This window comes from Nanorana parkeri, unplaced genomic scaffold (assembly GCF_000935625.1).
Source record: "Nanorana parkeri isolate BGI_ZX_2015 unplaced genomic scaffold, ASM93562v1 scaffold101, whole genome shotgun sequence".
Taxonomy (NCBI): Eukaryota; Metazoa; Chordata; class Amphibia; order Anura; family Dicroglossidae; genus Nanorana; species Nanorana parkeri.
In genome coordinates this window covers 2,202,961-2,214,534 of record NW_017306369.1, presented here as the reverse complement: position 1 = coordinate 2,214,534, position 11,574 = coordinate 2,202,961, and the positions used below count along the sequence as shown (strand labels likewise).

Here is an 11,574-nt window from a genome sequence, read left to right as displayed (position 1 = left end):
CCTTTCTCTCTCTTTCTCTCATCATTATTGTTTCACTTAGAGATATTGGCTTTGTGCTGCAGAATGTTTGTCTACAGTATATCAGCCGTGTCGTTATAAATGTGTTCAGTAAGAGCTTGTAGCTGCAAAATAAATTCATTAAAATGAAATGTTAAATTTACCAAAATATCCTAAAATCAAAACACACTAGGGTAGTGTACTGGCCAGGCTACAAACAAACAGGTCACAACGCTTTTCTTATACAAATTGTTTCACTCTGTTCTATATTAATGGGAATTTTCTTTAAACACAGGCTCGGGTAATGGCTACAATTGGAGTTACCAGGGGACTTGGTGATCATGATTTGAAAGTTCATGATTCAAATATTTACATTAAACCTTTTCTTTCTTCCGTGCCAGAGGTAAGTGCTGCAGATATTATGGTTTCTGTTTTAGATTCAATTTGTAAGGAAAAAACTGTTCTCTTCTGTTGTAGAACTCCTCACTATACTTACCACTGGTTCATATTATTCTTCCCTTCACTCTAGTGCACTGTATCAGCCAGTTTATCTGATCAGTCCTGAACACATATTCAATCTACAGTTCCTGATAGATAGATAGATAGATAGATAGATAGATAGATAGATAGATAGATAGATAGATAGATAGATAGATAGATAGATAGATAGATAGATAGAGATAGAGTGCCATTACTACTGAGTTTTTTCCTTCACTTGATTTAAATGATAAAACTAATTTTGTATATAGAGCAAGTTCCTCATTATGAGCTCAGTCCATTGACTTTATTGTTTTCTGGACCCCCTTATTGTGCTCGTTTCCAGGCTACCCCACTAAACATCCCTATTATGCCATATGGCTATAAACAGCAGTGCGTCCCTCCACACCCCAGAATGCCATTTTCTCTATTGATTTCAGCACTGTACATCATTAATAAACATGCCACAAACTTTCTACTAAAACATTTTCCCAGGGAGTTTAAAATGAACAACTTTGCTTTTTATTTATTTCATTTTATTTTCAAAAGGGTTACCTTTAATAAGATTTTTCCCTTTGCAAAATATTCTGCAGTCTTTGAGCACTAGAGAGATAATTAACTTGTGATTCAGCAATGAAATTTTGTTATGTCAGTTTATTTTATATCTTAACTGTTAACACTTGTATCCTAAGGCCCGGTTCACACCTGGGCGTTTTGTAGCGCCTTCCTACGCTCTGCAAAACGCTCAAACACCGAAATCCCATTATCTCCTATGGGTATGGTTCACACCTGGCATATTACAGGCCGTATGAACGCGCTACAAAACGCCCTACGCCCAAAGAAGTATAGGAGCTTCTTTGGGGCGTATTTGCTGCGCGTTTCCATTGGGATACAGCCAGGTAGCCCTCGGAAAACGCGCGTTTGTCGCATATTCGATACGCCTAGGTGTGAACCCAGCCTAAAGCAGATTCAGTCCAATTGATTAATGCATTGTGGATAATGGCATTTAAATAGTGCATGATAAAACTTTCCCCATTTTTAAAGTGAACTGTCATGTTCACGAAAATGTGTAAATTAATATTATTTGTAAAGTGCAGGCAACAAGTGCCTTTGCATGCCTTCAGATCAGTTCCTTTGTTCCCGTGGATGGTAGGCTAAATATGACCATACAAGGCTCAAATTTCAGCTGATTCCTGTCGACACCACCCAACTCTACAAAACTTTGGTTGAAAAAAAGCCACTTGACCGAACAGTGACTTCAACCACTCAGCTGCAGTCTTTGTTCATGTATTCTGACTGCTGCAGGTGCCAGCTATCAAAATACAATAACTAGTAGGGGAGATTGATCCATCCATGCTGTTAAGTATGGGCAGGCAGCTATATATAGGGCCTTGACTTCTCTTTAAGTTCAAAATTAAACCATCCCCCCACAAGCACTAATCTCTGCCCCTGTTGTTACAGAAGAAAGAAGGAATAGTTGGGTTTTGTAACAAAACAATCTATTTAAACTGAATAAACCGTACAGATGCTAATACACATTTGTAACAATCACTGCCCTGATGTACCAGCAGGTAATGTTTCCTTATGGCAAATATTTGCATTGGGGCCCTGTTGTAAACTGTAGCACAAGTCTGAAGAAGGCCAGAGATAGAACAAGGATTTTTTCCTGAAAGAAAGATGAAGGCTGCCATTTCTACTACTCTTTTTGACAGTGCTAGTTGTCTGACTGTCTTGTGTCAGTTTTTAGTCACTGACCTGTAACATGTATGAAGATCAGATCTTTTTCCACACTTGTTTCAGGTCAGTGACTCAGAAATCGGTGAATCCAGGGGGTCAAATAATAACCAGGCTACTAGCATATTCAGAAAAAGGGTAGGCCATGGGAGCACCTATGATTCTCATTTACAAAATGTTGGCTTTAAAACCGCATTCCACATGTACAGATTATTTCATAATAATGCAGAAGATTTCAAACTGAGGTTGGAGGCCTGTACAAAATCACGGTGGCTGTATTTACATGTTGTGTTTTTCATTAGTAACCTAGGAGTGTTTATCCTCTGTTACATCAATGGATGCTTCTTTCAAATGCTTAAGTGGGGTCAACTGTGATGTCATTTGTGGAGTCCATTTTTGCATCAAAATCATGTGACATCATTTATGCTTTATAATTGGCAATAATGTGGGTTTAAGTTGGCATCAGGCTGAATTTGAGAATATGCAGCTGAAAAGCCTGTTTATACATGAGCCCTTTGTTGCAACCTGGGGAACTGCACCTTACTATCAGATGACCAGGACTAGGTTTTTATATGTATCTTATGGGTGGAACTTCACTGGAAAATTAAACAGCCTTATCTTCTTTTAAGAAAATTTTTTTGGGGGAACAGAAATATTCCCGTCAGAGAAAATCACATGAGTTTCTCATTATTTACATGGAAGATGTAGGAAGTCAACATTCTCAGAGTATGCTTTAGTATGTTTTTGTTTGAAGTCAATACCGGTTGATCCCACCTGGAAAAATACTAAAGGCAGCATTCACTGCACAGATGGAACACAGAGTGCCGCATGGGAATTGAGAAGACAAAAGGTATTGAAAGGCAAGAGATCCTAAAAGGGAAAATAAAAGGAAGGGGATCTGTTTGCAATCAAATCGCATTGCTTAAGCTCCTATGTCTGTTTTTTAGTCAGCGTATCATTTATATCAGCATGAAATTTGGTCTTATTGTACTCGCGTTCCTTAATGTACAAACAAATTGCATGAACCACCTGGCTAAATTGCTAACCGGAATCAGCCGCCGGTTACACTGATTTGTAATTCTTCATTACCCATCCTAAAAGGAATTTTTCTCATTTGCTCTCATTTTGATCCTTTAAATGTACAGTTGAAAGCATTATAATCAGTTTGTTTGTTCTTTTTAAATCCTGCCAAAAGTCCAGTACGGTTCTGTGCACTCTGCAGGATTATCTTAAGCAGTATTTTCAGTCCTGTCCTGTTTTTTTTCTATGAGCTACAGAACCCCTCCATCTTATGTTGTAGAGGAGAGAGGAGGTTATTGTAATCCTGACAACACGGCTGCTTCATAGATACAGTACAGAGAGTGAGTGTTGTCCCCCTAGGAAGTGTATTTTGCAGGATAACCAGGTGAAAAACGAGGAACAGTAAGTCTAAAAAAGAAAACTAGCGCAGGCACCACATCTAAGGGTCAGGTAAGCTGCAGTTTCTTGCATTTGTGTCTTTAGATACACATTTAGCAAATAAAAGAGACAAACACCGAAAAAAATGTTAATGAAAAAATAGGTCATCATTTTCAAATAATCTCAGTGTATGGGGCAGAAAGCATTGCATCAAAAGATTGTTTTTCCTGATCCGTGAAGTTATGTAATTAATTCAAAAGCAAATACCAGAATCCCAAGAAATCTGCTTTTCAGGCAAGGCTTTAAGGCGAAATTGCTGTTGCTAGAAAAAAATCAGTGGTTATTTTATAAACATTCCCCTTTTACAGAGAAGGAAGAATGCAGAGAGGCGTATTAAAACATCCCAGCCATGTGGCCATGCCAAGTAAAGTGCATGTTTAGACGAGTTTGTGGACCACAGATGTATTGCTGAATTGAAAGGATTAACCAGCATGTCTGACCAGGCATATTATTTCCAAATTGTAATACTGAATATAATTTTCTCTTGGCTGCCTTCGCTTTTTTTTTTAAATTACCACTGTTCCTTAGGTTAATTAAAGTGCTTTGCAAGCAGTGTCTGATGCTTGTAAGGTTTAGAAGGGAATTCTAAAAGTGAGCAGGGACAGATGGAATGCCGACCGAGAGGAAACGAAGTAAATGTTCAACAAAAGGTCCGTTTACAAACTTGGAATGTTCTGCAGTATAGGCCAGAGTTTGTCTCTGGATTGTGTAAAGGCCACCAGTCAAAACTTTAAACCAATTTATTTAAGAGTAACTTGTTGGATACGGCCTCTTGTACTGTTTTTAAAAAAAATGTGCTGTGATACTACTGTAATGTTAAGAAATTAAGTGGGAACTCATGGGAAGATACAGTATATATAGATATAGCTATATATAGCTATATCTATATATATCTAATTTCTTATTTTATATTGTGCTTACAAAAAATAGATTTTTAGTAAATGCTACATAATGTGTGATTAGCTTATCTAATAAATTTATAGTTGGTATTTATATAGCGCCCACAACTTATGAAGTGCTTTACCTAGCACCTTGTTCTGAATAGAGCTTTCCAGCAATCCATTACTATTGTCTGGTACTGGTACCATCTGGTGTGACTGGTGAATGCAGAAGTATGTGTGGTGTGATGGTGTTTGACAACATTGTCGATTATTTTAAATTTCACTTTGGGATGTTATATGCATTTATGGTATTTTACATCATTTCCAATTGTATCAATAAAGGGAAGTAATTTGTATCCAGTGTTTCCGATGAGCCTTTCTTTCTTTGGTCTGTTTGTTAGATCTGGTTAGAAACACTGAAGGTTTTATATATTTCTATCTTTTCATTTCAGGCACCATAAGAAGCCTATAGTTACCTATAGATAGTTACCTTCCCCATCAGCCCAAGCCACTGGAAGAGAACCATCTAATTTCTTTTTCAGGTTCTGACTTTATAAAAATTGAAATCTGCTCAAGGCTTACCAGGCTCCTTTTCTCCCCCATGTGGCAGGACTTAGGCCTGGTGATTTTGCGTTCCTTGCCTGGAAGTACCAATTCTTTTTTGAGGCTACAGCAGGAGAGTGAACGGAAAATTGGCCAGTGCTTCTGGGTTTGGGGGAGCATAACAGCTTTGGTGTTTAGCATTTGGCCTAAGAAGTGTGGAGAAAGATTCCTCAGCCCTCTCAAACACCAGACTAACTATCTCTCGCTCCTGCCGGTCAAATGGAGTGACATTGCAATAATAAGGCAAGTGCAGCTGTTGGCTGGTATTTATCTGCCCTGTGTGGACCTAGCACCAACTTGTACGAGAAACTCCATAGAAATATTAGTGACTGATATCTGTACAGATATACACTGAGTGGCCAGATTATTATGACCACCCCATCAGTACTTCGTTGGTCCACCTTTTGCCTTCAATACTGTGGCGATTCTTCTTGGCATTTACTCCAAGAGATGTTGAAAGGTGATGCAAGGAATCTGACACCATGCTTGATGAATAGCACTGTCCAGTTCTGTGAGATTTGATGGTTGTGGAACCAGCTGCCTGATGGCTCTTTCAACTTTGTCCCACAAATGCTCAATTGGATTGAGATCTGGTGATTGTGGGGGCCACCTTAGCAAGGTTAAGTCTCCCTCATGTTCTTGAAACCACTCCTGCACAATACGAGCATCGTGGCATGGCGCATTGTCTTGTTGGAAGAAGCCATCTCCACTGGGTTACGCCATCAACATGTTAGGATGAACTTGATCAGCAACCATATTTTGGTATGTTGTGCTATTCAGACGCTGTTCCACGCAAATGAAAGGGCCTAAATCATGCCAGGAAAACATTCCCCAAACCATAACACTGCCACCATCAGCTTGAAGTGTTGTACTCATGTGAGGTGCATGCTTTCATGCTGTTTCCACAAAATTCTCACTCTGCCATCTGCATGATGCAACTGGAAATGTGATTCATCGGACCACATTACTTTTTTCCAATGCTTGACTGTCCAATCCTTGTGTTGCTGTGCGAATTGGAGACGTTTTATCTTGTTAACTGCAGACAGCAAAGGTGTTCGAACAGGCCTTCGGCTTCCATAGCCCATACGATGCAGTGTACGGCGAACAGTGCGTTCAGAGATCATTTGAGAGGATCACTGATTAAGATCTGCAGTCATTTGATGCACTGTTGCCCTTCTGTTGTCTTGTACCAGTCTTGCCACTCTCCGTTCTGCCCTAACATTGACTAGTCGCTGCCGGCCACAATTTGCACGTTCAGACCCAGATTTTCGGCTGACAGTCCAGCCTTTAAACACTTTAACAACAGCTGCTCTTAAACATTTAACATTCTGCTGTTTTGCTGATACTCGCTCCATGGCTTGAGCGCCAACAATCATCCACCGTTCAAAGGCTGTTAAATCGCGTTGTTTACCCATATCTTCAGAAAAAAATCACTTTTACTGTCGTGGTAAACAACCTGCTTCCCTATTTATAATGGTCTGGCCCTCTAGCAACTTCAGCGCGAAATTATAGCTAATTTGCCTACAAACATCAGGTGGTCATAATAATCTGGCCACTCAGTGTAGTGCCCATAGACATCAGATGAGTGTCTCCCACCCATTCCATTAACCATTGCATCGGAGTATGATTAGATAACCTTATGTGTAGGCCATTTTTCCTGCACAGGTAAGCTGGGGCTGTCTTACTGCAACTCCATCCTCTTTCCTGTCCAGGCAATGACTCTGTGACATGATTGTCTACTTGTTGGGAAAAAAAACCTTTCGAAACTAAATTTTGCTGCATTGCACGGCATTAATTCACTATGCTTCTGGCAAGATTCCTGGGAAACAATAAGTACCCCCAAATCTCATGAGAAGACACTTCAGTCCAGCGCAAAAGCATCTTCTTGTGAGATCCTCGTTGTTCCCAGGATCTTGCTGGAGGAAGATTGACGTCAAATTGTTACTGCGAAGATTGAGTACAAGAAAAAAGGTATTGTTTATTATTGCAAACGTGCTTGATTGCCTTAATATGTAAGACCAAGCCAAGTTACATAGTAGGTAAGGTTAAATAAAGACATCCATTTATCCCTCCATCAGGTTCAGCCTATATTGTGTGTGTTTGTATACAATACTAGCAAATCCCATAACCCTGTATGTTTCTTAAACTGAGGAATCCATCCAAGTGTTTTTAAGCTGTGTATGCTTTCTGGTGGTACAGCTGTCTGCGGACGTGAATTCCACATTTTTACTGCCCTCGCATCCTCTGTATCCTGCACCTCCATATCACCACCCTCCTCTATAGCGGCCCCAAGCAGCACCTGATGTGTACGGTTTAAACTCCTCTCCATGTTGTTAATACTTAGTGTCGCCAGTTGATTTTTTAGATCCAGGACCTGGGCTTCCAAAAAAAACAACTAGCTTACATCTCACACAGCAGTATTTGCCCTTGAGCGGTGCTAAAGCAGCGCATACGTTGAGCAAGACATGCACCTGGTAGCATTACTAATCAGGGTTGTAATGACTATTATTTCCTAATGCTCAAGATTTATTTGATATTTATTTTGTCGCTACTCTTTATATAGTAACTTACACTTATCCAGTAGCCCAATAGTTAAGTTTAGTATTACAATGCCTCCTAACAGATTAATACACTAGCACAGTGGCCCCAATTGATGTACACACAATGGCCCCAATTGAAGTGCCCCTGCAAATCTATATAGTTCACAGTGCCCACAGCAAATCATTACAGTTCACCGCACCCCCTGCAGATCAATATAGTTCACAGTGCCTGCAGGGGGCCAATACAGTTTACAGCGCCCCCAGCTGATCAAGACAGTTCAAAGTGCCTGTAGCAGATCAATACAGTACACAGTGCCCCCAGTGAACAAATGCTTCCCTAAATCAATACAGATCACAGTTTACAGTGCCCCCAGCACACCCTCTCTCAGTATACACGGCACCACAGTACACACACACACCACTGTGATCCCCTAGCAGTAGCAGCTCACCCACAGCTCTCTCTCTCTCATGCGCTCTCTCTCTCTCACGTCTGCTCTCCGTTCACTGGCTCCCTGTCGTGTTTTACGTGAAATGTAATGCGTATCCAATAACTCACAAAGTTAAAACAGTCTTCTGTAGATGATTAAACTGTTGTCAATTACAACCCCACTTTTATAATTAGTTCAGGGCTTTTCCAAAAGAGATAGATTGGTAAACTTGTAAAGGGCCAATGAAGCATTAAGACCGCATTAACTCCTTTTGTGCGTTAAAGCATATGTGTTGCATTAAGGCATGACATGTGCATTCTGGTGCACTATAGCGAAAGTGTGTTTGCTTTTACTGTGTTTAAATATATGACGCCCAGCATAATTCAACCAGTTCCCTTTGAGCCCTGGGCATCAAAGACACGCCACCTGTTTTAGAGGGGGGGGGGGGGTCAGGGGGGAACTACAGTCATTGCATAGTGCTGCTCTCTGTAGCATTCAGGATCCACCTAAGGGAGGGATGAGGATGAGGACTGAATACACCTGGAAAAGGTATGTATAATTATAAAGTTTTGCTTTTTCTTTTAAATGTTCTGTGTGTGTGTGTGTGCGCTCCATGCGGTGCGAGAAGTAGGAAAGAAGGGGCTGTGGTGGACTTTGAAGGAATTGAACATCTTTTAACCAAGTATACCACTCCAAAACCTCTAGACTATTTTCCTATCCTCCATTTAAACTTTATTTATTTTGGGTATGCCAACAGTATAGCAATCACACCAATATACTTCCAATTAGTTACTATAGGCTTTTCTGAAGCTGGATGAGGGACAAGAGATCCATACTGCAAAAATTGTCAAGGTTTGTTAAAGTACAAAAGATGCACTTCTGTATTGCGAGATTATTTTCACCAGGGACACAAAGCTTTACTTCTGCCTAGGTTCTTAAGTTTTTCATGACAAAAGGACATTTTCTAAAGGCTTCTTGGTGGAAGAATAAGTACATTCAGGACATGCATTTAGTTTGGCTCCCACCATTAATTATGTCCTTGTTTTAATACAGGTGCGAGTTTATGATCTTCAGCAGTATGAGCACAGTGCAGATGATGTGCTAGTTTTGGCAACGGATGGCCTCTGGGATGTCTTGTTAAATGAAGAAGTGTCTGAAGCTGTTACAAATTTCCTAGCATGCTGTGACCCAGATGACCCTCACAGGTTTGTCATTATAATCTAACATTTTGGCACTAACAATACATACAACATATGTTTATTTATGGAGCACTGTGGATACATAACACATAGCCGTCATAAAGTGTAAGCCACGATGTTATGGCCAAAAAAAATCCTTGTAGATCTACGCCTCCCAACCTCTCCTTTTTCTTATACAGAAATGTACCCAGATGCTTCAACACCAGCTGAGAAGCCATCTTCCTAAGATCATAAACAGTGTAGTGCACTTCCTGATCACTACTTTTTGCAGTACTAAATTATAGGTGGCCATAGAGACTCTACTGGCAAACTACTAAATCCTTGGTTCTCAACTGAAGGGTCGTGACCCAAAAGTGGGCCGCAATCCCGTTTTCAGTGGGTAGCCGCATGCCTTCCCCTTTTCTAGGTGAGAAGCTTTTTAGGCTCCCCCTAGCGCAGCACTGTCAGTTTTCACACTGAGCAGCCATTCAGCATATGCTGTCTGGCACTGAGGCACAAGAGTGTCAGCTTAAGGTGTGGTGGGCTGGAGATATGGCCGCGAGGGAGCTTCATTCAATATGTGCATTGCTTACAGCTCCCTCGCATGTCCTGTAGAGGTGCCTGGACTGGAGTGACGTCACGATCGGGATCCCAGTACCTTTACAGGGCGCGCAAGGGAGCTGTGCAAGCAATGCACATATGCAACTTCTGGGTTATAGTTGTAGCTGATTTTAAAGAGTTGTCAAAGGTAGCACCTCTATTGCACCCTAGTCATCCACCATAGTACCTAGAGGCAAGGATACCTTGTGTATACTCACTAGTCCAGCTCTTTAACTTACAAGTCTCATTCTAGAAGTTCTGTACAGACAAATACAGACAAAGCTTACCCTATGTTGTTCTTGCACAATTGGTGGCTGACTAAATACTTTTTTGCCCCACTATATATATATATAACCAAGAAGACAGTTACTGGAAGTAATTTGTGATTTCATATTTTTCTTCTAATATTTATGTAAACCATATAAATCTCAAGAAGCTACCTAAATCCCCTAGATGGCTTCCCTATTTCAGCACACACACAAAACAAAGATCATATCATTCCGTATGCTACCACCTGTAAGCACTGCCCTGTATTTGTATAAAGAATTGGAATCTATGAAAGACTTTCTATTTTTGTGAAATTAAAGCATAATGGAAACTTGATTCTTCATTGCACGTAGTAGCAGCATGTTCAGACTCCCCGCTTATAATAGCAAATAAACATTTGTGTTGTGCTGTTTTCTTTGAATGTTTATTGACAAAGTGTCCCATCATTCACATTCATTTGCAGAATATAAGAACGCATACAAATAGTCTTCTCTTTAGTCATAAATGTTGCTGCTGTTTAGACTTCTAAGTGCTATTATAATCAATACAAGGCAAGGCAAAAAAAAAAGCATGTTGTCTGCAGAGTTGGTTTTATGTGCTATAACGGTGTTCCTATGTTTGGACAGATACACAATGGCAGCTCAGGACCTGATAATGCGAGCAAGAGGTGTGCTGAAGGACAGGGGCTGGAGAATATCCAATGACCGGCTTGGATCGGGAGATGACATCTCTGTGTACGTCATACCATTAATACATGGCAACAAACAGTCTTGAGGGTAACCTGGAGGCAGGCAGCTTTTATAAGTTATGTACTGTTAACCTGTTGTGAATGGGAACATGATTGGAAATTTCACTACTGATAAAATGGTATTGCCCAGTCTCCCAAAACTTGTGTTTGGGGCCTCGGATGGAGCATACTCAAATGCTGCTAATGATGTATGATTTCTCCTATTGTACACTAAAACCCTAACCTGACGGACTTATTTAGTACGACGATGCAAAAAGTAATGTTGCACAAAAAGCAGTAACTGAAAGCTAACAGCCAGAATTTAGTTCACTGAAGTTACAGAAGTGGCTGATGAATTCTGATTGGTTGGTTGGTTACCTAACTTTGCACAGTACTCTTTGTCCAATTGAATAGCCCTGTTGTTTTTGCTGAAATGCAATTCATTTCCAATACGTTACTGTTATATACAAGGAAGCACATGTACATGTTAGTCTGGGTTGATTAGGCAAATTAGCTTGTGCCTCCAGGCAATGTATGTTTAATTTTTATGCAGAAATCCATGCATCTCTTTCTATGACACAAGTAATTGTAACTGTAAAGTCTGTGACATATTGACATAATGCATAAATGTGTGTATTACATTGGACTGGTAACTTGTAAAGGAAGTGTTATACTGCAAGATCA

The 11,574-nt window shown here is 40.3% G+C and overlaps 1 protein-coding gene across 1 annotated transcript in view; it reads left to right on the top strand.

Annotated features, from left to right (window-relative positions):
* PPM1H (protein phosphatase, Mg2+/Mn2+ dependent 1H) overlaps positions 1-11,234 on the top strand; it is a 135,043-nt gene extending 123,809 nt beyond the window's left edge. Inside the window, exons 8-10 of the mRNA XM_018552937.1 lie at positions 293-400; positions 9,172-9,323; positions 10,790-11,234. Coding sequence (XP_018408439.1) covers positions 293-400; positions 9,172-9,323; positions 10,790-10,937 — 408 coding nt within the window. The 3' untranslated portion in view covers positions 10,938-11,234. The remainder of the gene's footprint in view (positions 1-292; positions 401-9,171; positions 9,324-10,789) is intronic.
* The last annotated feature ends 340 nt before the right edge of the window (positions 11,235-11,574 follow it).